General features: G+C 52.6%; 2 protein-coding genes across 8 annotated transcripts in view; one reads left to right on the top strand and one right to left on the bottom strand.

The window, feature by feature from the left end:
• The window catches only part of PSAP (prosaposin), a 29,860-nt gene extending 19,334 nt beyond the window's left edge, over positions 1–10,526 (bottom strand). For 4 of the 6 annotated variants that reach the window (XM_085064349.1, XM_085064350.1, XM_085064351.1 and 1 more), the window contains exons 1-2: positions 10,489–10,526; positions 8,008–8,120 (exon numbers count right to left, since the gene is read on the bottom strand). In XM_085064349.1, coding sequence (XP_084920475.1) covers positions 8,008–8,120; positions 10,489–10,511 — 136 coding nt within the window. In that variant the 5' untranslated portion in view covers positions 10,512–10,526. Of the gene's footprint in view, positions 1–3,508; positions 3,673–8,007; positions 8,121–10,488 lie in introns of those variants that run through there. The other 2 variants (XM_085064354.1, XM_085064355.1) reach the window with 1 other exon arrangement.
• Positions 10,527–18,500: 7,974 nt separating this feature from the next.
• CHST3 (carbohydrate sulfotransferase 3) lies at positions 18,501–27,245 on the top strand. 2 transcript variants are annotated; one of them, XM_085064338.1, is made up of 3 exons: positions 18,501–18,619; positions 24,611–24,814; positions 24,962–27,245. In XM_085064338.1, the coding sequence occupies exons 2-3, from the start codon at positions 24,669–24,671 to the stop codon at positions 26,190–26,192; spliced, it is 1,377 nt and encodes a 458-aa protein (XP_084920464.1). In that variant the 5' UTR covers positions 18,501–18,619; positions 24,611–24,668; the 3' UTR covers positions 26,193–27,245. The 2 variants fall into 2 exon arrangements, with proteins under 2 accessions (XP_084920464.1, XP_084920465.1); XM_085064339.1 differs by having other exon boundaries at positions 18,511–18,619; positions 24,705–24,814.
• The last annotated feature ends 18 nt before the right edge of the window (positions 27,246–27,263 follow it).

Below are 27,263 nucleotides of genomic sequence, written 5' to 3'. Positions count from 1 at the left end.
AAAAAACAAAAAAACAAAGTGAGTAAAACCTTTAAGAAAAAACAAACACCCTCTTTTTGTGTCATATAGTTTTAAGGCATTGGCCAAACCTGCTCTGAAGAATAAGATCTACATGAGATGCTGAAACAAAAACCCACACCAGCCAGCAGAAGCTGGTCCTGCTTCCCTGCCAGATACAAAATCAAAATCTCCCTGCATTTTATACCACAAAAGCCTTCCCTGAAATAGCACAGTCCAACCTCCCGGGGAGCCTCAGCTGACATCAGGTGACACATCCAGTTTTGCTGACAAGCTCCCTCTCTCTCGCTCCCCCCTCCACATCACCCCGGTGTTCAGAGGCTCTCAGAACAGCTCCTTTGCAGAGCACTGACAGCACAAACGGAGCACAGAGAGCCTGCAGCAGGCTGGGGCAGCTCTGCGGTGCGATGGCACACTCGGCCAGGCGTGACCGTGAGCAGGCAGAACGGCTGGCTCAGCTCCTCCAGACACAACCAAGAGCAACCCTTTCTATTTATACCTCCTCGGCAAACAAGGAGGGGATTGTGCAAGGGCAGGTTTACACAGGGCACATGACTGGTGTGCTATCAAAGCACTGGCTTCGGTATGTGACGGCCTGACAGTGCCTCATACTCCTCTAAGAAAACAGATTTTATTTTTATATAATCACAGAAGCATTTAGGTTGGAAAAGGCCTCTCAGATGATCAAGTCCAACCTGTGACTGATCACCACCTTGAGTGCTGTGTCCAGTTGTTCCTTGGACACCTCCAGGGATGGTGACTCCACCACCTTCCCCAGGCAGCCTGTTCCAAAGCTTAACAACATTTTCAGTGAAAAAAATTCTTCTGATTCCCAGCCTTAACCTCCCCTGGCACAGCTTGAGATTACATCCTCTCATCCTGTCACTTGTTCCTTGGGAGCAGAGCCTGACCCCTATCTGGCTGCACCTTCCTGCCAGGGAGTTGCAGAGGGAGAAGGTTCCCCCTGAGCCTCCTTTTCTCCAGAATGAACCCTCCCAGATCCCTCAGCTGCTCCTCACAGGACTCACCCTCCAGACCCTCCTCCAGCTCCATTCCCTTCTCTGGAAATGCTCCAGCATCTCAATGTTCTTCATGCAGTCAAGGGCCCAGAACTGGACACAAGATTCAAGGTGTGGCCTCACCAGTGCCCAGCACAGGGGGACAGTCACTGCCCTGGTCCTGCTGGACACACCACTGCTGATACAAGACACCCTCCACTCTTTTTCTAAATTTAGTCTACAGCAGGGGGCTGCACCAGCCTGGCTTTTTTTGTTAGAGACCACACTCATACCAAAACAAGCCTGAAAACTACAGAACACAGTCCAATTATCTGCTCTGTCAACATCCTCCAGAAAATTCAAGCCAGGCTAACTCAGCCTTCAAATTTCCTGCCCCCAGATGTTCTGACCAGTGTTTGCTAGAGAAATTACGCATTAACTTGAACCTTCATTCCTTAGACGATTTAAGTATATTATTTTAGGGGAGGAAGGACGTGAAATAATCACATCCTCAAAGTTTTTACTTCTACTTTCAACTCCCAGATTACCTTTTAATTCAGCTCAAGAGAAACTGAGTCTTGTTTTAACAGCATGCCCAGCCTTCCTCCTCCTTTCCTGGCCTCCAAGACAAGGAATAATCAGAGTGCGCATCAGTAGTCCGGAGATGCCAGGACCTGTACACCCTGCTTTAATTCCTCCATGTCTCCCTTAAAGGGAAGATGCACAGAAGCCCTGTAAGTAGGTCAACCAAAAACCCTCACGGCCTGTAAGGCAGCCAAGTGACTCCATTAGGATCTGACAAGGGTGGCTGAATTTTTACACAGCTAATTAGCGAGCTCGGCAGACAAAAACGGTGTCTCAGGTTGTCACAAGCAAAATCTTCAGGACAATCTGCACAGTAGGTGAGGCAATCAGCATTCATAACAGAACCCTGGTGAAAAAAGACAGCTGTTTATTCGTGTTAAAAATGTGACTTCCTAAGGAAAAACAGGCCTGACTAGTCTGCTACCCTCAGCTGCATGCCATGCCTTTAACAGGTAGGCCAAGTGAGCTATCATTGCTGAACTGGTTTCTCATTACAATTTCCCTAAATACACTAATGGGAAAGCTGGTGGATACTTCAAGGTGAAGCCTTTTCACTTTCAAAGCCCAAGAAACTGCAGTGATTTCAGCGATTTGGAAACAGTCCCAGGAGGAGTGGTAACTGATGGCAAGTAATTCAATGCAGAGCAAACTCAAAAGACACTATTAAAGCAGATAAACATGCAGAGTGAAAGCTGATATTTGCTCTCCTGCTTCCTGGCTATAAAGTCTGAGATAATCCATTAAACTGTCCACATATCAGCATATTAAATATTATCAGTATATCTAGGGGACAGTGTCCCTGTCCTCAGCAGAGGGTTGGAACTAGATGACCTTTAAGATCCCTTCCAACCCAGGCTATTCTATGACTTCATGATATTAAAACTACAATAAAGTACAAGACTCCTGTACAATCATGGAAGATTTCATAGACATTATTTACTGTACTCTGCCAGCTGGTTATTCCTATATAGCCTTTAAACAGCCAGACAGGCTTTTTTTTAGTTGACTTGTGAAATGCTGCAGGTTAAACTTGAAAGCAAATAAGACCTAAGATTAAAATAGCCGTATGTAGAAGAAAATTCTCCAAGTAATTGTCACATCACTGGGGTTTCTAGCTATTCCCATCCCACAGCCTCAAGGTGTATTACCACTCTTCAGACTGTGAATCATTTCTGTACCTCTGTCAAGCTTCTGCAATGCACAAAACACAAGTATTGCACGTTCTAACCTCTAATCCTACAGCTAAAGGGAGAATGTCAGCTATTCTCCCATCACTTTCACTTTAGCAAAAACAGGTAACGAGGCAGCAAACAGCAAAATCAGTGGAATTTTCCATGCAGAGCAGGAGATCCTAACGCAAAAACACAACAGCAAGGCAGCCTCCCGCCATCTGCAAGAGGATTAGCAGCCATCTATCCCTGAAGCGACGGAGACAAACAGCGCTGCTGGCAGGAAAACACTCCCTCCCAGTTGTCCCCACCACCCTGGGCTCTGAGCCGCCCGACCCGTGTCGGACGGGGATGCACACGGATCATGGTGCCATGGAGAAGTCATTTCCCTACCAGAGCGGGAGCGGCCGGATCCTCACCGGGACTCTCCCCTTTTCCCCGCGCTTCCCTGCCGCCGTGTTTGCGCGACCCTCCCCTCCAAACACAGCCTTTCCACCACAGCCACCCCGACAGAGCCCCTGAAATCCGCACTCCCACCACCCTCCCTCATCGCTGCTCCCTCAGTTTGGGATCTGGGAGCGGGTCCTGCTGGGGGAATGCAGACAGCGTCAGGACCAGCCTTCCCCCTCCGCGCCGGCCTCATCCCGCGCTCGCTGGGCGCTCAGACAACCTCTCCCCGAGCCCGCCGGGGCTAAGCGGGATGGGGAAGGGGCTCAGGAGGCGGAGGGCAGCGCTTACCGACAGCCAGGAGCCCGAGGAGGCTGAGGAGGCTGAGGAGCCCGAAGATCAGCGGCCGCGCCATACTTCCCACTCCTTGTCCGTCTGCAATGCGGCGCCGCCGGCACCGCCCGCTCCCGCCCTTATATAGGGCCGGGGCGCGCACGCGTGCACTCCGCTCCGCCTCCCGCGCACGCGCAATGGGGAGCAGGGGAGCTGAGGGGGTAAGGGGGGTGAGGGGCGCGAGCCGCCTCAGGCGGAGCAAAATGGCGGGTGCGGGTTTGTGTGCGCAGGCTGCAGCCGCGGCTCCCCGAGCCCTCTGCGGGCCTGCGCCGCTGCAAGCGGCGTTGTCTGACCGCGAAAAAAAGCCTTCAAGGTGCTTTTTGTCCCGGCGGGCTCTGCCCTGATGCAGTGGGAGTCCCAAAGGCAGGAGTCCCCCACACAGAGCTGCCAGGCTGGCGGTATCTGATTGAGGCATACACCGACGTGGAGACATAGCGTTGAGGGGTTGGAATGGACCTTTCCCAGCCCCTTTCCATGGGTCTCCCACTAGACCAGGTTGGTCTAGGCTGTATCCAGCTTTCAACACTTCAGGGATGGGGCATCCACAACCTCCCTGTGCAACCTGTGCTAGTGCCTCACCCGCCTGACAGTAATAAAGTTTCTTCCTAATATCCAACCTAAATTACCTCTCTTTCAAATTGTACCCATTCCCTCTCATCTTGTCACTACAATTGCCAATGAAGAGTCCCTCCCCAGCTTCCCTGTGGCTCCCTTCAGGCAGTGGGATGTGCTGTGAGGTCTCCACACACCCAAACATCACACTGGACAAGAGCTACCGCAGTGCTTCTCACTCACTGGCTTCCCACCTTGCTCAGGAGGCGATGGCGATGCTGTTTTTTCCTTGCTGTGCAGGGAAGGCTCCCCATTGTTACAGGGCAGCCAGGTCTCCCTGTGGTCCAAATAAACAGCAATTAATAGTATAATTAAGAACAACAACAGCCTGAATTCACTTGCTATCTCCCAGCCTCTTACTCCTGCCATGCCCCTTGCACTGATTCAGCTAACTGGAAAAACAAACTAACCCAGGAGGAAAAAAAAAAAAAAAAAGGCAGCAGTGTTTCCTTGACTGTATCAGCAAACTGAACCAGCTCAGCCAAGGGACAGAGCAGATTCCTCCATGGGCTCCCCATGACTGCAGAGCTGCCAGACCAGCTCCCCTCTTCTCCTCAACACACACTCGAGGCTTGCTGTAGCTGGAAGAAGGGTCCTCAGTAATGCTTCCCACAGCCTGGGGAATTGGGCAGGGAATCCCCTGCAGGGAATCCCCTGCAGCTTCAGCATAACACAAACTTATCCCATCTAAAGTGCTCACCCTCTGCCAGGCTTATCCTGCCCAGTTTGTGGGGATCTTCAAGGTACTGCCCTTCATCTAAGGGTGCACATGTTATTACGTTGTTAGTCCTTACCTACATGTTCATTTTTCAAGGACCAGACTTCTGGTAATGTTTAAGGTTTTACTTACAGCATAAAGCTTAGGAGAGAGCGGGTCTGTTGTGTTTCACTTTGCTAGGCTATACTAAATAGCGTAATGCGCGTTTCTCCTTTTCTTATAAGGCCTTTTTAAAAGCCAAGCTACAAATCCACAGTTCTCATGATCTTCTTCACAAACCACATCAGGAGAACTTGATGCTTACACAGGGCCTTTGCCCCTCCACAAGTCAGCACAGCTTCATTTGGAGCCTCCAGAGCCTCTGCTATCACCACAATCAGGAGCCAGGTTCTTAGGTAATTCCCAAACTGGAGCCAGGTGCACTCAGAGTGAATTGACGAGGCAGAAAGCCACCCCCAATTTTGGCCAGACTAAACAAGCAACCTTTACACTGCTCTAAAGCCACCTTGCTTAGGCAGGGCTCAATGTGCTGCCCTTATCTCAGGAGTGCACATAAAGTGTTGACGAGGCACCTCAGCTTTCCAACCAGCAGTCAGCCACTAGCCTAGGAAAACACACACCAAAAAAAAAAAGAACTTTGTGAAAAATATTTGAAAGGGAGGTTAAAGTAAGACTGTTTGGAACAGGAGAGCTATTTCAGCAGGCAAGGTGTTTTTCTTCTGGGAGCTGAAGAATGGGGGAAGGAAGGACTAGCTTGGAGCCAGCAGGATCTACCCTCAATCTGTTATCATTTCAGGCTAGCCCAGGTTTTCCTGGAGCTTTGCCAATTCCCATTGATTTGGGGCCTTTATCTTACTCTCAAGCACACAGCATATAGTATTTGGCAATGACGAATTGTCTCCATGACTTAGCTTTCCTGGTCTAGCCATACTGCCTGCTAGTTTCCTCACTTAAAAATGGGATTAAACAAAATAAAAAGGCATCAAGAGTTTAAGCACCAGCCATCTGCCATGGATGTTTGGAAGAGTGGGAAACTCCAAAGGATATCTCAGCCTGCTGGGACCACATCCAGCCTGCAGATGTGAGCTGAGACCTGGCACTGAGGGCATGAGCTGCGGCCACCAGCCAGCATCCGCCTGCTACCTTCTGCTGAGATTTGGGAGTTTTCCTGAAGATAAACATCCCAGATAAGGTTTCTCAGGAAGGATCTTGTCTGTTATGACATATAGCTGAGTCACTTGGCTGTGGCTGAGGGAGAACGAGGCTTTCCCCAGCCTAAACTTGGTTTTTAGCCCCATTTTCTCAGAGGTGCATGCTCTGCGTAGAGAAAGTGAGTAGGAAGTGCTCCGAAGGCTGCAGTCAAGTGTGGGACTTTCCTGCAGCTTAACACATGACTCACTTTCCAGCTGCCTCCCCTACCAACCAGTTGGGCCGGGCTAGCACCAGGGCCTGGCTGGTTTTGATGCTCACTTTTGTCGTGCCTACAGCACAAAAATTCCTTCCACGTCACCTCACCCTCCTGGCGCCCAATTCTCCACTTTGCATAAGTGGGGCACGTGAGGAATCTCTGTTTGGCAATCCCGGGAGGCCAGCCAGAGGCCCCTGCAGGCTCTGGTTTTGCAGCCGCAGCCAGCTCTGCAGGAGAAGTGTTCTCTTTGCAAAAGAAAAAAACCAAAACAAGTGAAATACATAAAGAGAGGCATTTTCCGCAGCAGCCTGGCTTTCAGACTATTTTGCATTTCCACTCAGACTGCAGTAGGAGGAGGAGGAGAAGCAAAGCCAGCCACAAATTACAGCCTGACAGCCTCGTGCAGAGCCTTGGACACGTTTGAAGTTGATTCCAGCCCAAGCAAGAGCAGGCTCCCTGTGATTCACCAAGTGCTTTGGCTTGTGGATTCCACTGGAGTGGAGACAGACACCCACACACACCCTCTTCCTCACCACTAACAGGCTGCAGAGAAATAGCTCCTGCTCTGACATTCTTCCCAGAGCAGAACACATCAGAGCATTTTCCAAATGGGATGGCAGCGCTGCAGGGACTGCACCCAAGGGTAGAGCTGCAGCTTGGCAACACCAGCAGCAGCCAGGGCAGGTGGGACATGTCCCACTCCTCCCAGCACACACACACAAAAAAAACCCCACCAACAAACCAAAAATCACAACCCTGACCCACAGAAAGGGATGGTTCTTGACTGGATCTGGTTCAGATCCAGTCTGAACGCCTGTGGTACAGCATGGGGTGAAAGCATTGAGGACCATCCCCCCTTGGCAGCCATGCCATAGCAGAGCTCTCAATTAACACTGGCACGGTCACAGGCCGCATTCCTTCCCACATTCAGCTCAGCCACAACTTAATTATCAAAAGGGGTCACATCAAGTGCATTGGATTTTCCAAGCAAAGCATAACAAAATCTCAAATCACTGCACCTAATTCTCATTTCAGTATTTCCTTTGTCGACTGTCACAAGTTGTGCATTTTAGTTACAAGCTGTGTTTTGTTTCCAGTTTTTCTCAGCATTTTAGGTACTGCTTACTGGGATTAGACTCCTATTTCAAGGCAAACCATATTCCAAGGCAACTGATACTTCAAACCAAGTAGATCAACACAAAGAGCGTCAGCAGCCATAAATGCTTTGCCCTCGTGAACCAGGATTTCTGACCAGCATTAGCAAAATCTAGAACAACAGTCACCAGAAAAGCAGATGATTCCTCCTAAACACGAGGGAATCAACAATGCAGCACCACCTCATCAATGTTTTAAAGGATATGCACCAAGATGCAGAATTCAATTCCTGCTCCCATTGTGTCATCTTGGCAGGGTCATAAGCAGTAAGATTGTAGCCAGATAAACCTCTGCCACAGCCTTTCAAGGAGGGTTTCTTTTTATAAATGTAAAGTAGTATGTTTCTATAAATCCTACTTACCCCACCCCCAAAAAATTTAGAACTATACATCTAGATTATCCAGGAAGAAAACAAAGGAAAATGTATAATAGATTTTAAAATACACTTCAGAAATACCAAAAAAATAAAGCCTGACCAAGAAAAAGAAGATTTTAGAACTTATTTAAGTCCCATTCATGCTACAGCAGAGAAGCAGCTCCCTGGCAGCTCCCAGGAAGTAGTACCTCTTTTGGTTCCTGGCTTGGCCTTAAAGATCCAAAGCTGATGACTTGGGCTCCTTACTGGGAGCTGAGATCCTCTCCAGTAAGAGAAGCAGGACTGATGTTTTTTAGGATTTCTGCAGAAAAAAAAAAATTGGGATGAATAGAAGAGTGCCTTTATCCCTGCCTGGCACTGCCCTCCCTCCCTCAGTCACATTGTGCTGTTTCACTGAAGCTCACCACCATTTCCTAGAGCAGCCAGGTCTTTGCAGCTGTCTGTCCACAGAAGGGCCACTTTCCAGAAAGTGTATTTAGTGTTTCACCTCTATCCAAGAGGCCAAGCAGGGCAGGTATTTTCCAAACCAAGTACCAAATGGCACAACCAGGTCTTGCTCTTAACCCAGATGGGGATGGTGAGTGCACAGGTGGGGACCCCATGTGTGTGGGGTCTCTCTCTCCACTCGGTGTGGAGTGGAGAATATCCTCATCTTTCACCTCCTTCTCCTTAACCTGTTCATTGCCTTTGGACTCAGCTCTCAACACAAGATTGGCAGCTCCAAATACCAAAACCTTGCTTTTAGTATTGCCAAAGAGAAATGGGCAAAATTTGCCTGCCAATACCAAAAAGCTTTTACAAAATGTGGGGCTGAGTTCCTTTCATTTGCTCTCTGCTTTGCAGGATTTCAAGGATTACACTTGGAAGCTCTGAGGGTTTTTTCAGCAGTACAGGGTATTGCCATCCAGTGTTTTCCATCTGCTGTGACTCAGCTGGGCTCACACAGAAGTGATTAGGTAATCACGGGACTCCAGGAGTTAGGTTTTAAGGAAAAGCACAAAGAATTACAGATTTTGCAGGAAAAAGAAGAGTTGGCAGAGAAGAGCTACAAGGGCTCCTGTAAAGGAACCAGACTGAGGAAACACACCCACTCCCCAGACTTTCTTTACACAGTTTCGTTCTTTGTTGAAATACTTGCTTTCTCTTCCTTCATTATCCAAAGCAAAAAGGAAGGCACTAAATAGAACTTATTATTTGGGGAAGAAAGGACAAACCAGAAGAGTTTGGAGCAAAAATAAAAGCCCAAGTAAGCTGTCCTCAAAAATTTGAGCGAGCTAATAGCTTATGTGTAGGAAAGAGAGAAGGAATAGAACAGAAAGATCATGTAGTCCAATATCTTCATAAAAAGCCTGAGAAGTTAGGCAGGGATCACTGCTTTCCTGCTCACTGGATTCTGTGCTACTGCAAGGTCTACAATTCTTTTTTTAGGTCACAAAAAGCATCAGGCAGCACCTCCTCACACGTGATCTCGCCTCAGCTGCACACTCATGGCCCAGGACTTTTAAGCCAGGCTGTGGATTTCAATGAGGCTTGCAGCAGCAGCCAATCTCTGTGGCCAAGAGTGGCACGGGTTAGGATTAATCAAAGTCACAAGGCCGCAGGGGGGGAAGTGGCAAGTACAGCTACTGTGGCTCCCACCAGAATGTCTTTCTTCATACCAGTGAACACAACCCACACCCAGGGTCGTGGGCATCTGAATAGCTGCCCTGTGCCCTCTTCCCTCTTCTACAAAAGGCTAAAAATACAGCCAAAGACTCAATCTCTCTCTGCCACTGTCCCAGCTAAGTCTGAGGTTTTAACAGTTAGGAGCAAGTTGCCCAGTGTGGTGTTCATCGTTTGTTTGCTCCAAGTCTGACAGGCATCCCACAGAAAACTTCCCAAGCCTCTTCTCACATTTCTTCACCTTCCAATTTCATAAAGCAAAAGCATGTTTCACACCAGAAAAAAACCCACCAGAATTGTGGCATGAGGAGGGCAAATAGCTATGATTCAAAACCTTTGGATTTCACAGGAGGATTCCCTGCCAGCAACCTTCTTTTCTGTGTCCTTCCCACTGTCCACCCAACAGTAGCTGGAAAAACATTGGAGCATCTCCTCAAAACAGCAAACACAGGCAATAGAGATGCTTTATGAATTCCATGGGTAGTTCTGACTAATGAAGTATTGGCAGCCTGATTTTCCGTAGCAGTCACAATTTCTGTGATTATCACCAATGTGTGTCTATACACTTGCTTTTCACAGGAAAAAAAGAGAGTTTCAATAAAGGCTTATTTTAACCCTCAATTTGTAAATCCTGGCCCTAAGAAAGTCAGCATCATGTACCCACACAAGCTCAGCTACTGCCAGGAAATGGCTGGAGCAAAACTCACCATTCTGCTGAGCTTTGTTTGCCATGGTGAATGTCAAAGGAGAAACAAAACCCTTCTTATCCTCTCCCAGAGAAAGGCTGAGAGGCGTAGGAGTTAACATTCAACCTTGGGCACTGCAACCCAGCTAGCTGCAGAACAAAAGCATGGCTAAGCCCATGGAAAAGAGAAGGGGGAAAAAAAAGGCAAAAAACCCACGCTATCAAGAACAGTAAATGGCATTCCTGGCTTAACACACTGGGTCACTTGCAGAAGAGCAGGGAGAAAAACTGACCCAAGACCTCTTAGGCACTTGCCACAGACCTTCTGAAAAGATACTTCCCCATTTCCCTTCAGTAGGCCACTGCAACTGCCCTTTAAAACATATCCAACAGCTGCTTCCCCTCAGGTTGTAATTCTCATGCTCAGCTGCAGCTGATCTCTCTCTGTGCTCCTTTAGCAGGATAAGGTTCAGAGCCATGTTCTGCCCTTGCTAACATATCTGCAAATGAGACTTAATTAACCCCGAGAGGTTTGGAAACTGTTTTTTCCATAAAAATGAGGATTATCAAGTTTGAGCTGTTCCTGTTTCACAGGGAAGCTTAGAAAGCAAACAGGTTTTACTCTTATTTGGTTTCCCTGTTGCTGCCTGGGGTGATCAGAAGATAGCATTTGTAGTGATTTCTACTAAATGTGTCTGGATTTCCCCAGCATGCTCTGAACAGCTGTTCCAATGACAGCCTGCCTGCTGGCAGCAGTGGTTCCTCCTACAGGTGTCCACACGAAGCAGATGATTTCCTAGGTGAACCTGGTCCTTCTCTCTCCCTCAGACCTATGGATTTTATGCCAGGAGGGTCCTGCCCTGTGTCACACAGCATTTCTTATTCCACAACACACCTCAAATGAGACCCACCACGACTAGAACAGCCAAGGTGAAGAAGAATGTTCCATCCTTCCAGGCTGCCAGGATGCAGCAGTGCCAATTCCTGGAGGTGGATCTTCCAGAGGTCCAGCTGCAGGGCTTGGCTGACCCTATGGATATCCCAGTGAAGTCCCCAGGTTTCTGGGCAGATGCTGGTTCTCTGTCCTTTTTCTGCTCAGGTGCTTTTGTTTCAGACTCTTCTTTGGAAAGGCCCTTCTGTTATGAGCAAGACTCCAAAGGTCCTGGTGCCCTCACTGTGTGCAAAGTAGTGAGGATTTGGTTGTCACCAAGCCAGAAAGGTCTCCAGGCACAGATGTTATCTTCCTTTTGTAAACAAACCCACAAGGCCACAGGTGACTGTTAGGGGATTGTCAGAAGCCGCCCAGGGGCTGAGTGGTGTTCAGAGTGGAACTGTTGCATGTCTGAGCTGATGCTGGAAGGGGCTTCCCTACTGTCTGTCACACCCTGGCCATGTGCTCCTGCTGCTTCCCTGCTGAGGAACATCTCCAGCTAGATCAGGAGGATCGGGGGATCCAGCTCTAAACTCCTCCTGCAAAGGAAAGGCAATAAAAGATAAGGTTTCAGGCTCACATTACTGCAAGTGACACAAAGGGAGGGAGAGGGAGCATGTGCCAGGGGCAGAAAAAGAGCGCAGGATGGTCCTTTCCCTGCCTTAGGTGGATTTAAGCACCTCATGAAATGGCAGTGCAACAAAAAAATGAGATAAAAATAACACATTAGGGCAAGGAAATAAGCTGCATCAATAAACTTCACTGATGAGAGCATTCAGCATAAAGACCCTCTTCCAACCTTCTTCTTAAAGGTTTCAATCAACTTTTGAGAACCCCTTGATAAAACCGCACCATCTGACAAACATCTTGACACCAAAGGTTTGGCTTAGGTATTAATAAGTCACTGTTGCCAGACTTTATTTTCATACTCTTCAGATCATCTCATGATGCTCTGGGTGAGGAGCAGAAGAGGACACCCTGCAGCAGAGACCACACTTTGGTCTGTGCCTGTGGTCCTGTGTGGTGCTTCCTAAGAAAAGCCCAGTGGGCACCCAGTGGCTGAATAGGTGAGCACACAAAAATCTGAGTCACTCCTCAGGTTTTCTGGGTGCAGAGAACTTCCCACTACAAAGTGATTCTCACTTCCTTCTATTTGGAGGTGAGAGAATGAAAAAGTCATGGTTTTGTAGACATTTCCTTTCCCACTGAGGCCCAGAGTATGCAACTGGTGCCATTTAGCACAATCAGCTCCTTTTTGCTGGGGTTTTCTCTTCATACAGAGGTCAGAAAGAAAAGGAACTATATTTGATTAATCCTAAATGGAGTTCTCTTCCTTGAATGGTGTGCTGGGAGAGTGGAGTGGTGAGATGGGGAATTTTTCGTGTTTGTAGAGAGCAGGGAGACCTGGATTTTACCCAGCTGAGGATGCTGCTGACCTTACTGAGATGCTGACAGGCACCTGACGGCATTTTTTTCACTGCAGTGCTGCTCCAGAGCCAATGACACCGGTACAAACACACTTGCAGCCTGCATGTGATCTCCCCTTCTCACTTGCCTTTTTTCCTCCGTGACAGAAACTTCAAAAGCTGAACCAGAAAGCACGAGGCTTCCTGCTCACCTGGGAGAGCAGCAGAGCAGCCTTGCTGGGATGGGGGACATCAGAGGCTTTTTCTACTGGTGTCACTACTTGAAGGTTTGCCAGTCTCTCTTCTCGACAGAAATCCCCCTGGCTCGGCTCCTCTCATCATGTCAAAAGTGAATCTTTTGCATTGCAAGTTTGGAAAGCATTTGCGATGATTAAAAATAAACCAACTTCTTTATTTCGCCCTCAGCAGTTTTAGAGAAGCGGAATTGAAAAAGGAACAGAAAATGAGGAGCAGGGTCATTTGAAGATCCTGCACATGTTTGGGGGGGCTGAAGGAGGCAGTGAGGGAAGGGTGAGTGGAGCTCAGTCAAAAACACGTTGGCTGTGAGCACCGAGTTTGCCCACTGAGCTCCCACCCTCATTATGAAGGCTGATTTTAATTATACCCGCTGCAAAAGTGAGAAAAGACCCACTGAAAATCTCTCTGGAGAGCTCAAATGATGGGATGTGCTGGGGCTGCAGGAAAGCAAAGACAAGAAATCAGCCATGTCCACAGACACTGAATAAAAACTGGCCAAGTATCAGTTCTCCGTGGAGAGCAGAACTCCTTCCTCGGCTGCTGAGCAGATGGCAAACCCTGCTGGCTTAGGGACAGCCTTTCCATGCTGTTTGCTGGCTGCCATCTCCCACAGCCCCTGGGTCCTGTCGCCAGGGCCACTGTTAGGTGCTTGCTGCCCTCTTTTTGGGCAAAAAGAAATTTGCTTTTTCTTCTTCGATGGCAATACCCTCCCCTCGACAGCTGATGCACCCGGGCTTCGGGTCTGGGACACCCCGGGGGGCTCAGCAGAGTTGCTGAGACAGGAACAGGCACATCGTGGGCAGACAAGGGTTGAGCAGGAGGCAGGCAGGAGCTTTTTTGGGTTAATCCGTAAAAGAGATGGGGAAGGAGGAACAAAAAAAGCAGATGTGGGGTCTGGCAGCACTCGCTTTCCCCCTCCAACCTGCAGGGCCAGGAAGCACGGGGGGAGCTGGGCTCCCTGGGAGAGGAACTCCCCAAGCCCAAGGCAGCACCCACTCCAGTAGGGGCTGCAGCTGTGAAACTGGGAGAGCTCGCCAAGAGGCGAGGGGGCGGCGGGCAGCCGGCAGGTGGCAGCAGGAGCCCGGTGAGAGGAGCAGCTGCATCCCAGGGCTCTGAGAGTGGGTTAAAAACACGGAGTTTCCAAGTTTCGCTTTTTAACAGCTTTCTTTGGCATAGGACCCATCAGTGGCAGAGAGGGTGGAACATCCTGTTGATGGTTACAAGGAGAGAGGTTTCCCAATAGGAGGGGATAGAAGTGTTTAATTATTCAGACAAGCATAAAAAAACCTAAAGAACTAGAAAAGTTTCAACTCTTCATTCTACATTCCACAGAAAAAGCAGGGCAGCCTTGGCATAGAGGATGGAAACTCGCTTGTGAGGTTTATGCAGGAAGGTTTGGAAGGAAAAGGCCAGGGACAGGTGGATCAGTGATTAAAAATGGCATTCAGCCCTTGGAAGATAAAAAAGATTTTCATACGGTCACCTTCCTGGTACCAGCCTATAGCCAGGGAGTCATTAGAGCTCTCACTAAAGTACCTAAAGGTGCTTTTCTTGGGAAGACCAGGTGTGGGTTATGGGAAACTGGAGGTTCTGGGCTGGCTGTTCACACACCCTGGTCCCAGTTCTGGGGTGATACACCCACACCCTGGCACTGAGATGAACCTGCTCCCTCTTTAGAGGGTGGGGGGAAATTATTAGTAATTGTTTATGATCCACAGGCAATTTCCTTTGGGAAAAGGAAAAGAGGAGGAATTGTAAAGTCTTCTGCCAATAAATTGGATCCTTTGGGGTTTTCTATTCTCACACTCAGGACTCACATGAAGCATTTTGTTTTAAACAAGCTTTGGAGACTCAAAAAGGTGCAGAAATAGCAATGCTTTATTATGGCAAAGGAAAGTGGAAGTTCTTTGAGGATAGGGAGATTTGTTTCTAACTCTTATCAGGTCAAAGGGCCTTAAATAATATAGGGGGGAAAGAGATTTCAGGGAAATAGATATCATAGGTGATCTTTTAGGTTTTTTCCAACCCAAACCATTATGATTCTAAAGACTACAGAGGAAATCTTGGTCCTTCCAGTTACCTGTGGGAAGAAAGGAAATCCCAGTTGCCCTATGCTTGATTAAAAGGAATCCTTTCCTGCATACAATGTAGGTTTTCAACCATCCCAAAAAGAGACCATTTGAGGCTTTAATGTGATTTAAGTGGGTCAGGGAGCTGCTGCAGGGCAAAAAATGGAGCTGGTGTGGGTGACTGTAGGGGACAATTTTGGAGGGAAAAGCTGAAGCCACATGTAGTGGGGAGAATGAACACTTGAAGCAAGACTGAGGTAATCAGTAGCAGACAGGTACAATTAGACATCATGACTAGAGATTGTCCTGGAGAGCAATGCCCCTCTCCTCTAGTGCCACCTCTCAGGCCCAGGTCTGGAGGATAGGGTCCGGAGGGGTTGCTGTAGGGAGGAGGGGGAGACCTGGTCGGGGGGATGCAGGAAGTAGAGGGGCTGGGGGGAAGGGAGAAGGAGAGGGGAAGAAGGAGGGTAGAGGGAGGTACGGGATGAGGGACCGAAGCCACCGCGCCTCACCTGGGCCCCACCGGGGGAGCACAGCCCGGCCGCTGCCGCCCCATCCCGCGCTCTGAACGAGTAAATGGGGAGGGGGGCGACTGCCGGGGCTCCAGTGTCCTACTGAGTGTCAAGTGTCCTCCAGTGCCCTGAGGTCCCTGTCACCTGAGCCGATCTATCCCTGCCGGCAGAGCCGTGCCCACCCCGCCCTGTGCGCTCCTCCGGGCTGCGTTTCGCTCTTTCTGCTCCCAGCAGATGGAGCCGCTGGTGTTTAAAAAAAAGGTGGAAGTGGTTTGGAATATGGATCAGTCCTGCTGCTCACTGAGTTAAATGTTTTTAAAACCGAAAAGACTGTATTGTGCAATAACCTGTGATGAAGATTTAGGCCCCTACAGATTACCTCAAATTTACCCTCAGGAGTTCATTTTGTCCTCTACAGTTTAGCACAGATGTTGCAAACAAAAGAACCCTCTGAGTACCTCTATCTTATCCCCAAAATGTTCATTTTGTCCCCTACTGAGTGACTACGTTCTACCACTGAATAACCCCGCTGATTACCTTCAGATTATTATAGAAATTGTCACTGTCCCCTACAGATCATCTCAGATTTTACCCCCAAAATATTCACTATTACCTAAAGTTTTCTAGCCAAATTTTTTCCTATCTGTCCACTGTTGATAAGGTCATTTTTACCTCGGATCATTCATTCTCTTCCTTACAGACTAACTCAAATTCCCCCCCCCCTCGCCCCCCCTGCCCAATGTTCATTTTGTCTCCTGCAGATTAAGTAGATTTTACCACCCAAAACCCAACTGATTATCTCTATCTTATACCCAAATTGTTGAAGCAGATCCTGTGAGATGGTATAATGCCTTTTATAATGCCAATATCCTAGGCGGATGCTGCCCTGGTGATAACAGAGGAAAAAACAAGGGAGGCTTTTTTAAATTGAAGCCCGACCTGGTCACTGCCACATCATCAGCTTGAACCGAGGGCGTAAAACCAACAGCAGATGCCTTTATTCCCTGAAAACCCAGAGCATCCTGTTGCTATAGTGACACGTCGCCCTTTCCTTGCTCCTGATGTCATTCTGGGGACTACTCCTTTGCTTCCTCCCGCGCGCATGCACACGCCCATGTGTAACACAGGGAGCGGGGAGAAGAGTCTCTGTTATCTCTGGGGAAGAGGAATGGGGCACGAAGGGAATGCGATCCCGCAGCTAGTGAAGGGCGGAGGAAACACAACTCCCTGCCTCTCCCGCCGCCTCTCTCGGCAGTTTGAGGCGTGGAGAAGACACTTTGTTCCTCCCCATGCCAGCTTTACTTATTGATGAAGCAGGAAGGTGATCTGTGTCCCGAGCCCTACGTGTACATGCAGAGCAGGCGAGAAGCACACGGGCTCAGGCTGTGCCTCACAGTGGGGGAAGGTCCCACCTCTGCTCCTGCTGCCCCCTGGGACCACGGCAAATGCATCCTAAAAAGGCAGTGACACCCCAGTAGCATGGGTGTTCGGCTGCTCACCAGCCTCTCTCTGCCCTCATCTCAAAATTATTTACATATTAGGATTGCATTTTCACCAAGATCTCCTTTGCCTACAAAATCCGAGGCAGAATGTCCTGTTTCAGTTGAAATAACAAGCGAGAAGCTTAAAAATGCTTTGCCATGTCTCAAAACCCCACAAAACTCCTGCGGTGTGCGGCCAGCCAGACTTGTCCGCTCTTTTATGACATGATCAACCTGACAGCCTACACAGGCCTGATCATGCCAGCCCTGGGTTTACCTCATTTAGGCAGAGTTTCCGAGACGCTGCCCTTCACCCCAGCTCCATCAGCAATGCTACAGCAGCCCTGGAGTTATCAGAGTTATCCTGCCTATCTGCAGCTGGATTGTGAAATTACTGGCTGTGGGTGCCCACTAAAACCAGGAAAAGTGGATGGATGGATGGATGGATGGATGGATGGATGGAAGGAAGGAAGGAAGGAAGGAAGGAAGGAAGGAAGGAAGGAAGGAAGGAAGGAAGGAAGGAAGGAAGGAAGGAAGGAAGGAAGGAAGGAAGCTACACCATGGACATCACACACAGGCTTTCCTGCCTTGCTGTTTGCATACCAACTGTGCCAGCATGCAAGCCCATCCTCATTACCTCGGCTCATAGAAAGCCACTGAGGAGCAGTGTTGGTCATCACACTTAAATGCCAAGAAAACCTGTATTTTGTTGTCTATGCCACATGCATAGCAGAAAAACTATGTCAGGAATGTGAAAGAAGGCTAAAAGTTTTTATGGGGACTAGTTTTTTGGATCTCTCTCTGCTTGCAGAGCCAGATGTCTTTCAGCTCCTCAGTATCTAATATTACAGAGCTCTGAGAGAGCCGGATGAATTTCTGCACGTCTGCCAAAATAGCCATTTCTGCAGTATTTAATGCTCCAGACCCTAAGCCTGCCCTGCAGGGGCAGTGACAGCCAGTGTCCCCCAACGCTCCTGGGCTGCTCCCAGTAGGATGCTCTCACTCCCTGCCCTCTTGGAGCACACCAATGCAAGCTCACCGGCACAGCACCATAGTGGGACCAAACCCCCTCGCCACTCCCATGGGGGCCAAAGTGGAGTTTGGAGAGAATGATGCTGACCCTGGAGCCAGTTTTAGCTGGGGATAACAAAGAGGAACCTTCCCACAGGGTGGTCACAGAGATGGAGCCAGGTCCCTCACGTGAGAGCTGGGACAGGAGTGGATATAAGGAGAAACAGTTTCTCCAGTATGACAGCGAGCAGAGAGGTTGTATTGGCTCCATCCTTGGAGGTTTACTGGATAAAGTCCTGACCACGCCAGCGTGACCCTCCTTTGGGCAGGAAGCCTACAGACCAAATCCAGCCCTGAAAGAGGATTCACCCTGACCCAGAGGGGCCACTTTTGCGGGATGTCTGCGTGCTCCCAGGCCCCCACTTCCCCCCTTCCCCACCCCAGAGCCCAGGCTGCCCCTTCCAGTTATCCCGGGGCTGGGGCCGGCAACTCCCGGTTTCCTGGCGTGGCGTGTTGGGTGGGGACAGCTGGGGGCTGGCCCGGGGACCCTGCCCGGCCCCGCCCCGGGACTCGCGTCCAGGCGGCGGGACTGCTCCCCCCGCCGCTGCCCCGGGAGGGAGGAAGGAAGGAAGGAAGGAGGGAGGGAGGGAAGAGGGGAGGGAGGGAATCAGGGAAGGAGGGAGGGAGGATGACAGCACGGTGAAGAAAAGCAGGGGACCCGCTGCTCTCTCTCCTCCCTCACGGCAGGACCGAGCTCGCTCGCCCCGCGGAGCGGCCGCCGCCGGGTAGGTGCAACGGGGGCCGGGACTGACGGGGCCGGGGCCGGAGCGCAGCCGGGGGCCGGGACCGGCGCGATGGGCAGCGGGGGCCCCGGGGCGAGGGGGAGGATGGCGGCGGGGGTCGGGCCTTTCCCGGCGCGGCAGGGAGTTGCGGGAAGTTGGGCGTGCGAGGAGGGGCCGCCGCCCCGAGCTGCCCCCCAGGCAGGGGGAGCGGGGCCGGCGGGGAGCTCGGGGGCTCAGTGGCCGCATCCCCCCGCGGGGCGGCCCCGGGTTCCGCCGGCTCCTTTGTGCGCCCTCCGGCCTCGGCCGCTCCTTTGTCTCAGTGCGGGGCCCCCCGCCGCCGCTCCCGCAGCGGGGCAGCGCCGGCGGTGCCTCCCTTCCTCCCCTGCCTCCCTCCCTCCTTCTCTCCCATCGGCGGACAGCCGGATCCCAGCGCCCTGCACCGAAAAAGTCCTCCCAGCGTGTGACTACTCAGCAGCTCTCCCCGTGCCTTTCTTTCGGGGAAAAAAAAAACAGGGGGGAAAAAAATCAATGGAATAGGATCGAGCTCTGCGGCGGCAGCGCCGAGCCTCCGTCCGGAGCGAAGCGCGGCTTGGGCGACAGAAGGAGACTTCGGAAAATGAGAGTTTCTCACAACCATCCCGGAGTTGCATCATCCGGCTTGTCAGCCCCTGTCAGGGAGCACTGGAAAGTTGTTCGCACCCTTTCCCCTCCTCTCCCGGGGCTGCCGGGGCACGCTGGCCCTCGGCCGGCTCCAGGCACCCGGGAGCCAGCGGCATTTCTGCCGGACCTGGGACTCTGACACCCTCACGGCCCCAGAAGGGACCTGGCTAGCACGGGGGTACGTTGGAGAGAAAAAGGCCATCCCAGCAGAGTCCCCCCATCAGTGCCTGCCGGCATTCAGCAGCTGCTCCCGGCCACATTGGAGAGAGCTGCCCACACCCCGCTGCCTCTGCACCGAGGCTGGCTTTGGTGCCCGGAGGAAAGTGTCTCCTTTTCTATAGTCAACGATTTACAACGCTACACCAGGACAGGCATTTAACTCCGTAATTTTCCCACATCTGCCATGTTGCTTCAGCAAACGACTCGTTTTCGTACCCTTGGTCTCCCTTTGCTGACACGAGCACAGGTCACTATTCCCCACAGCGAACATCTCTTGCCACCAGTCCCTTCTGGGTCCCTGGAGTGCTACAGACGCCTCTCTCGGGCTGAAAGTGGAGCAGAGCCGGGCACAGAGAAAGCGGTATCCCTGCTTTTGGGCTGGGTTTGGCGGAGGAGCTTCCGCGCGAGCGTGGAGCAGTGAGGAGAAGGAGTGCGGGGCGGTGGGAGGGACCGTGGGCTCTGCGCCCCAAAGAAAGAGCTCATTGAAGCAGGGACGAGCATTTGCGGTTCCCAGCGTGGCCGGGGGCCGCCGGCACGCACAGCAGCCGGCATTGTGCCGCCGGCGCCGAGCAAACGGGGCCGGGCAATTCTCTCACCCGTCTTGGTGGTCTGCTCTACAGCCCCCCTCCCTGCCCAGCAGTTCAGGCGCTCACCTCTGCTGCAGGTGGTGCTGCAAACCCCACTCCAGCCGTGTCTGGAGTTTCCAGCAAGTTGGTTTCAAGGTTGAAGGTGTGTTAGCCGGCTCCTAGTCCAGATCCAACTCGAGGCTGGTCCCTGCCTGGCAGATGCACGTGTTTTACCCCCATGCCCAGCACTGATGTCTCCAAGTCCCACCACGTTCACCAGAGCCGGGAGCAGCAGCTCTCCTCTCTGCTGGGTCAGGAGAAAACACCTCTCTTTGGACACCACCATGGGGAGGGAGAGAAAAGCTCGGTCTGTCCGGGCCATAAAGCCTGTGCTGGTCCTGTCACCAGCATTACTGTGCCCTCACCAACCTCTACATCCTCTCTGGGCAGTGTTTTTTGGGACACAAAGAACAAGGACAGCTCATCTGGATCATCACAGAGCTCAGGATGGGACAGTAGAGTGGACAGGAGAAAACCTGGAGTTGAGAGCTCGTGCAATAGAAACAAAGTTGTTTCAGTGGTGCCTGTTTGTACCAACACTCGCTCCTGCTGCTGCTCCTGAGTGTAACCTCTGAGTCAGAAGGACTTTCCATTCCCAAATTTCTCCTCCGATGGGAAGTTTCCAGACTTCAATTTGATGAAGCATGTGACTATTCTCGGCAACTTTATAAACATCGTAGGAGGTGACTTTTTTCCCCTCTTTTTTTAGCTTGACTAGACATGTTTTTAACCAAAAAATACCTGCCTGGACAGGCTCCTTAGCTGCGCTGCAGGGCAAACTGAAGCAGTGCTGTGCTCATGCCATGCCTTGGAGGAGAGCCAGGGCCAGGATGAAAATTGCTGGGAGATGAAAGCAAAGTGGGAAGCTCTGGTGGCACGATTCCCAAGACCAGCCTCGAGAGGAAGTTGGGAGCGGAAATAGTTGAAAGAGTAAATACAGAGGGGTTTTTTTCCCCCAGGTTGCAGACAAAGAGCAGCACGGAGAGCAGATAAGCTCGTGCTCTTTATCTCTTTGTTGTTCCATCCCTGTGTTTTGCTGGTCCGAGTGTCTGCTGAAATCTGATGAAGCAAAGTATTGTGGAGGGAATTACTCGGAGCAGCACCAGCAGCACCAGGGGCAGCGAGCTCAGCTGCAGGTCACTGTTGGCTCCCATAGAGGGATGCATGGAAGTGGATGGAGGCTGGATGGACAGAAGGATCTCAGGCAGGGAGGGAACTCTTGCACGTAGGTGCTTCATTGCATTTCTGTGTCCTGGAGCTCAGTTGTTGCCTGTTGAGTCACCATAGGAAAATGTGACTTCATCCAGCCTCACCTCCAGCTGGCTGCCCCTGGCAGCCGCAGGCGTCTTTCTTTCCTGGATCCCACCTGGGGGGTTCAGGGCAGCCAGAGTTGGGGAATGAGAGCCCCAAGGCTTTGTGTAAGACCTTCCCTTTCCCAAAACCAAGCTAAAAACCCCTGCTCTGCTCTTCCAGTCAGGCAATCCTGTGGAATGCCCTGCAGAAGGGTGTCAAGAGCATCCCTTCCCTCCTTGATCTCACAAGGCCTCTGCTCTTCTCACCCCACCTGCACCACCTGTGGGAACATCCATGCCATGAACTGACTTGCTCCAGCAGGCTGGAATGATTTGGTGTCTCCGCTACTGTCCAAGTCCTTCCTTCTTGCTGTGGCAGGGTTGAGTTAACCTGCGGGTAGTGGCAGATCCTACGTGGGCAGCTTTTCATGGGAACAAAATCCCCAACACCATCCAAAAAAGGCTCCTTTTCTGGCTTTGACTCATCTGGGAAATCCATAAATCCTGTTACCATCTCCACAGTGGGAATTGTAGCCATCCCTGCTGAATTGAAAAGCACTTCCAGCCTGAGGGATAGGAAAAGGCAGGGCATCTGAGCTGTGGGCGCTGCCATCTGGGACATCTCTGTTTAGCATTCCTGGAAATTATTCTGCTTTGCTTTGGGATGGGGAGAGCGAGAGGAGAGCACTGGCCACCCACTGCCTGCCGTCCCCAGGGATGACGCCCATCCATCTCTCTGCTCACAAACGTGCATTCCCCAGGAGCAGACACTGGCGAGGCACTCTGGGGTGGCAGCAGCATCCCGATGGTATGACTGCTGACTGGCAGCAGCATATCCATCCTCCCCATCCCAGCAGAGCCCTGGAGGGGAGCGTGTGGGGGACACAGAGTCCCTCTGTTCCCCCTCACAAAGGGGAGCCTGTGGCTTGTGCACTGCCCCAGCCGGGCTGCTCCTCGTGGGCCCCAGTGAGGAAGAGCTTTAGGATGCCAAGCGTCCCCAGGCAGCCTCGCCGGGTCACCCGCGTGTCCCCAGCCCCACAGCTCAGCCCTGACGGGGCCCCCGCGCCTGTCGCTGCCGCCCTGCGGGTCCCAGACAGGACTTTTGCAGCCGGCTGTTTATTTAATGAATTATGCCTGCCCCGGGCCTGTGAGTGAGGGTTTTGCCAGCACTGCTGGACGTGGTTCTCTGTGTCATCCCTTTGAATAATTCCTAGTCTGTGGCTCGTTTGTGGTCAGGCAGCTGGGGGCATGAGAGGGGGAAAACCCCGGGCTGGCTTTGCCCAGGGATTTGTCTGAGGAAGCAGTTGATGCCATTCCCTGTGCGTGCGTGCTGCGGGCAGCAAGGGCACTGTCGCTAGCCCCAGGCGAGGGCAGGGATGCAGATCGCCGCCCCTTGGGATGCCCTGACTCCTCCTGGGGCTGAGACGCGGCCGCGCACCGAGGGCTTTGTGTATTTGACTTCTTTCGGTTGCTCAAATACTCCGACAAGTTCTGTCATCGAGGGGGCCACGACCGAGGAGGGGGAATGTGATGGGTGGCTGGCGAAAGGCACCTGCCCGGCTGCCGGCCTGTCCCCGAGGAGCAGCTTGATGACAAACTAAATTAACAGGGCTATTAGACACACACACACACACACACACACACACACGTGTATGTGTATGTGCCGGGGATATCACGGGGATATCGGTGCTGCGTGCTGAAGGGGAGAGCTGAGGGACCACTGTGGGAGGGCTCTGGGGCTGCCAGGGCTCTCCAGAGTCTCTGCATCCCACTGAATGCTGAGTTTCCTGGGCGCGTGGGTGTGGATGTCTCTTTTTAGAAGGTTTTGCTGGGAAGGGATGGCTGGAAGCCAAGCCTTGGGAGCTGAGCGGTTTGCTCAAGCTGGGAAATTCCTGATCCTCACGCAGAAATGACTGGGACCCTGACGGGCTGGGGTGCTGCCCTGGGTACAGGGCACATCCCACCCCTCTTGCCCATGCTCCCTCCTTCCCAGCAGGAGTGGCATACAGTGAGCAACACTAAAAAATGTACATTTTGGCCAAGCACGGTGCGGAAGAGGCTAGGACGTGACGCAATGCGTGGGAGGGCTTCCCCACTCCACGCTCTGCTGAGGGCTGCAGATACCGAGGCTCGGCCAGGGCATCTCCCCTCCAGCAAGCCCCGGGGCCCCCCAAAAGATGGGGCTCTGCCTGGCTCCCCTCCTTCACCCCAAAAGCAGGGGTGGAACAGGCTGTCAGGATCGTGCTGGTGGAACCAAGCCAAAGCTAAATAGACTTTCCCTGAGTCACCAAAAGTCTGGCCAAGAAAGCGGGCCGAGCAAACGGCATCACCCACGTGGCCAGCCAGGCACCAGGCACACGAACCAGCAGGCAGGTAGCAGGTGCCAGCAAGGCCTACAGGTGTAAATCTGCACACTGGGGACCTGCCCAGAGTCCGAAAGAGCAGTTTGGGCCCTCAGAATCTCCAACTGGGATGTCAGTTTGGTGCGACTCAGAGCACTTTCCACCAACAACCCCAATTTCAGTGCCGAAGGAAAGACTGGGGGGCAGGTCTTTTCTGCTGGGTGAGGACGCCAAGTCTGCTGGGTTTGCATCCCATACCATGCAGCTACACCATCATTTGGGACTTTTTCTTTTTTGGCAAAAGCCGCTCCTGGAACACTCTACTTCCCTGAGGGGGACTGGCAGAAGTGTTTTCCGGCCCGCCGTCATTCCTGAAAGCTCTCTGGGTTTCATTTTCGAGGCTCAGCAGCTGCTGCTGCCATGGTGGGGGAAGACAGAAGCTGCTCAGCCCCACACTGCACCCTACAGCGCAGCTTCCAACCCTCCCCTTTCCTGAGACTGGGAGACACAATGCACTAAAGATCAGGATGATCCAGGGGGTCCCTCACTGCCAGAAGCAGGTTTTTGCCAGCAGGGAGCAGGCAGCTGCCAGGTGGCAGGGATTGGGTTTCAGGGTGGGCAGGGGCAGCTGGAGGAAGCGTGGGAAGGGGTCCTGTTGGGCAGATGTATTTTGGGAAGGAGGGGGAGCAGCCAATGGGGCCTTCAGGCAGCTGCTCCTCAGGGGTGGGATAGAGTAGTAGGGAGGAGCTCCCCCGAAGGAGCTCCCCCTTTTTAACTACTCTCGTCAAACCTTTGTCAGCCTCTGACCCTGTCTGCAAGGAACCATTGCCATGTGGATCCTTCTTCTCCCCACAGGCAGGGCTGGCAAGCCCTAGCCCAAGACACCTTCCCAGCGTGCAGGAGGGATCTGTGTATGTTCCCCATGGAGATTCGACGCTCTTTACCCCAGGATATGAGGGAGCTGCTGCACTGCTTGAAGATGAGGAGCAAGTATGCTGTCCTGCTGGTCTTCGTCATCAGTCTCGTCATCATCGAGAAGGAGAACAACTTCATCTCCAGGTAGGGAGCAGGTATCAGAGTCACCCCATGATTTTCACCCTCTCTCCCCCACATCTCAAGCTCCTATGCAACAGGGGCCACCCAAATTCCCCACCAGGATGCAGGGTAGTCCTGCTGTCCTCCAGGCTGGGCTGGGTCTCCTCACAGGGTGTCGGACAAGCTGAAGCAGTCCCCGCAGGCACTGGCAGAGGCCAACGGCACGGAGGTCAGCCCAGCACCGGCCGAGAACGGCTCACTGGCTTCGCTGCAGGAGCTGGATGCTGCCTTCTCCCAGCTGAGATCCCACCTGTACAACATCACCCTGCAGCTGGCAGGTGATGGGGACCCTGGGCCACGGCGGCACATCCTGCTGATGGCCACCACCCGCACTGGCTCCTCCTTCGTCGGAGAGTTCTTCAACCAGCAAGGCAGCATCTTCTACCTCTTTGAGCCCCTCTGGCACGTTGAGAAGACAGTGACCTTCCTGCCGGGGGGAGCCAGTGCAGTGGGCTCGGCCTTGGTTTACCGAGACGTCCTCAAGCAGCTCCTCCTCTGCGACCTCTACATCTTGGAGAATTTCATCTTGCCGGCGCCCGAGGGTCACCTGACGCCCTTCTTGTTTCGGCGTGGCTCCAGCCACTCCCTCTGTGAGGAGCCTGTCTGCACACCCAGCACCAAGAAGGTCTTTGAGAAGTACTACTGCAAGAACCGCCGCTGCGGGCCCCTCAACATCACACTGGCAGCTGAGGCCTGCCGGCACAAGCAGCACGTGGCCCTGAAGACGGTGCGCATCCGGCAGCTGGAGTTCCTGCAGCCACTGGTGGAGGACCCTCGGCTGGACCTGCGCATCATCCAGCTGGTGCGGGACCCCCGGGCCGTCCTGGCCTCACGCATGGTGGCGTTCTCCGGCAAGTATGAGACCTGGAAGAAGTGGGCGTCCGAAGGGGAGGCTCCCCTGCATGAGGAGGAGGTGCAGCGGCTGCGGGGCAACTGCGAGAGCATCCGGGTGTCAGCGGAGCTGGGGCTGCGGCGGCCGGGCTGGCTGCGGGGCCGCTACATGCTGGTGCGCTACGAGGACGTGGCGCGGGCGCCGCTGCAGAAGGCGCGGGAGATGTATCGCTTCGCCGGGCTGCCCCTCACCCCGCAGGTGGAGGAGTGGATTGGCAAAAACACGCAGGCGCCCCACGACGGCAACGGCGTCTACTCCACCTGCAAGAACTCCTCGGAACAGTTCGACAAGTGGCGGTTCAGCATGCCCTTCAAGCTGGCACAGGTGGTGCAGGACGCCTGTGCCCCAGCCATGCAGCTCTTCGGCTACAAGTTAGCCGGCAGCCCCGCGGAGCTGGCCAACCGCTCCTTCAGCCTGCTGGAGGAGGCACAGCCCGCCTGGGTCACGTAACGGTGTGGGGGGACGGCGGCGGGGCGGAACGAGGGGCTGCGGCCACGCTCCCGGCCGGTCCGGAGATGAGCTAGGGGCCCTGCTCCCGAAAATGCTCCTTGCTGCTGCCAGGTGGCAGCCCCAGGAACCGGAGCATCCTGGCTGAGCTGGCCCCAGGGTCCTGCAGAGCCTGAATTACACAATTTCTCCAGGAATGGGGAAATGGTAAGGGTAAAGGGTGGTGGGGTCAGCACCAGGGCTACCTCCCCAGCTTGGGAGCTGCTCTGAGGAAGAGGAGGGTGAGGGCAATCAGAGGGGGACAGGACCAAGCACGTCTGCCTTTCCACCTCCTGAGCCAGCTGGGACGGGGCAAGGACAAGATCCCTGTGGTGCCAGGAAGCACCCAGACCCCAGAGGCCTTACTGGTTTAGTGCCTTCATGCACCAGCAGAGACTGGAAACTGCCCACAGAGCCCTGGATGGCACTTGGGCTGCAGCAAAATGAGGTGACTTTATGGTTTGGTGCTCTTCAAACTCGGTTTTGGAGGTTTGGGTTTTCTTTTTTCCTGTGTATTTGTGTACCAGGTGAATTTATTTATTAATTATGTGAAAAGGAGGGGGAGGCTGGTCAAGGAGCTAAGCCCTAAAATCAGAGCAGCAGAACATACCACAGATGGAGACATGCAGACTAGAGGTCACATTTTGGCTGGAGACCACCGTGTGTCCTTCTGTATGATCCTGGGAGAGCCCCCAGGGACTGATGGGCTGTGACATCCCCCTGCCAGCCCCCAGGTGGGAGCAAATGCAAACTTCAGCGGTGCTGAAAGATGGTTGGATTTACCAGATTAAAAACAAAAACACCAGCACAGAGTCCAAAGCATCTCCAGTCTCCTTAGTATTGGTGGGTGTCCTCTGCCCAGGGGGAGCCCCAGAAATACTTGCCAACAGCACTGGTGGGCGAACAAACCTGGCAGAGGCCCAGGGAGTTACAGGGTGTTTGCCACATGCAGACAGTCATCCAGTGCCAAGCTGCCCCCTCCAATTCACATTTCATTAATTAAAATGCCTATTTTTAGCCCTCTTTGTAGCTCAT

This window comes from Lichenostomus cassidix, chromosome 6 (assembly GCF_008360975.1).
Source record: "Lichenostomus cassidix isolate B80296 chromosome 6, HeHo_3.0, whole genome shotgun sequence".
Classification (NCBI taxonomy): domain Eukaryota; kingdom Metazoa; phylum Chordata; class Aves; order Passeriformes; family Meliphagidae; genus Lichenostomus; species Lichenostomus cassidix.
The sequence above is the reverse complement of the archived record's forward strand: the minus strand, read 5'-3'. Positions and strand labels throughout refer to the sequence as shown.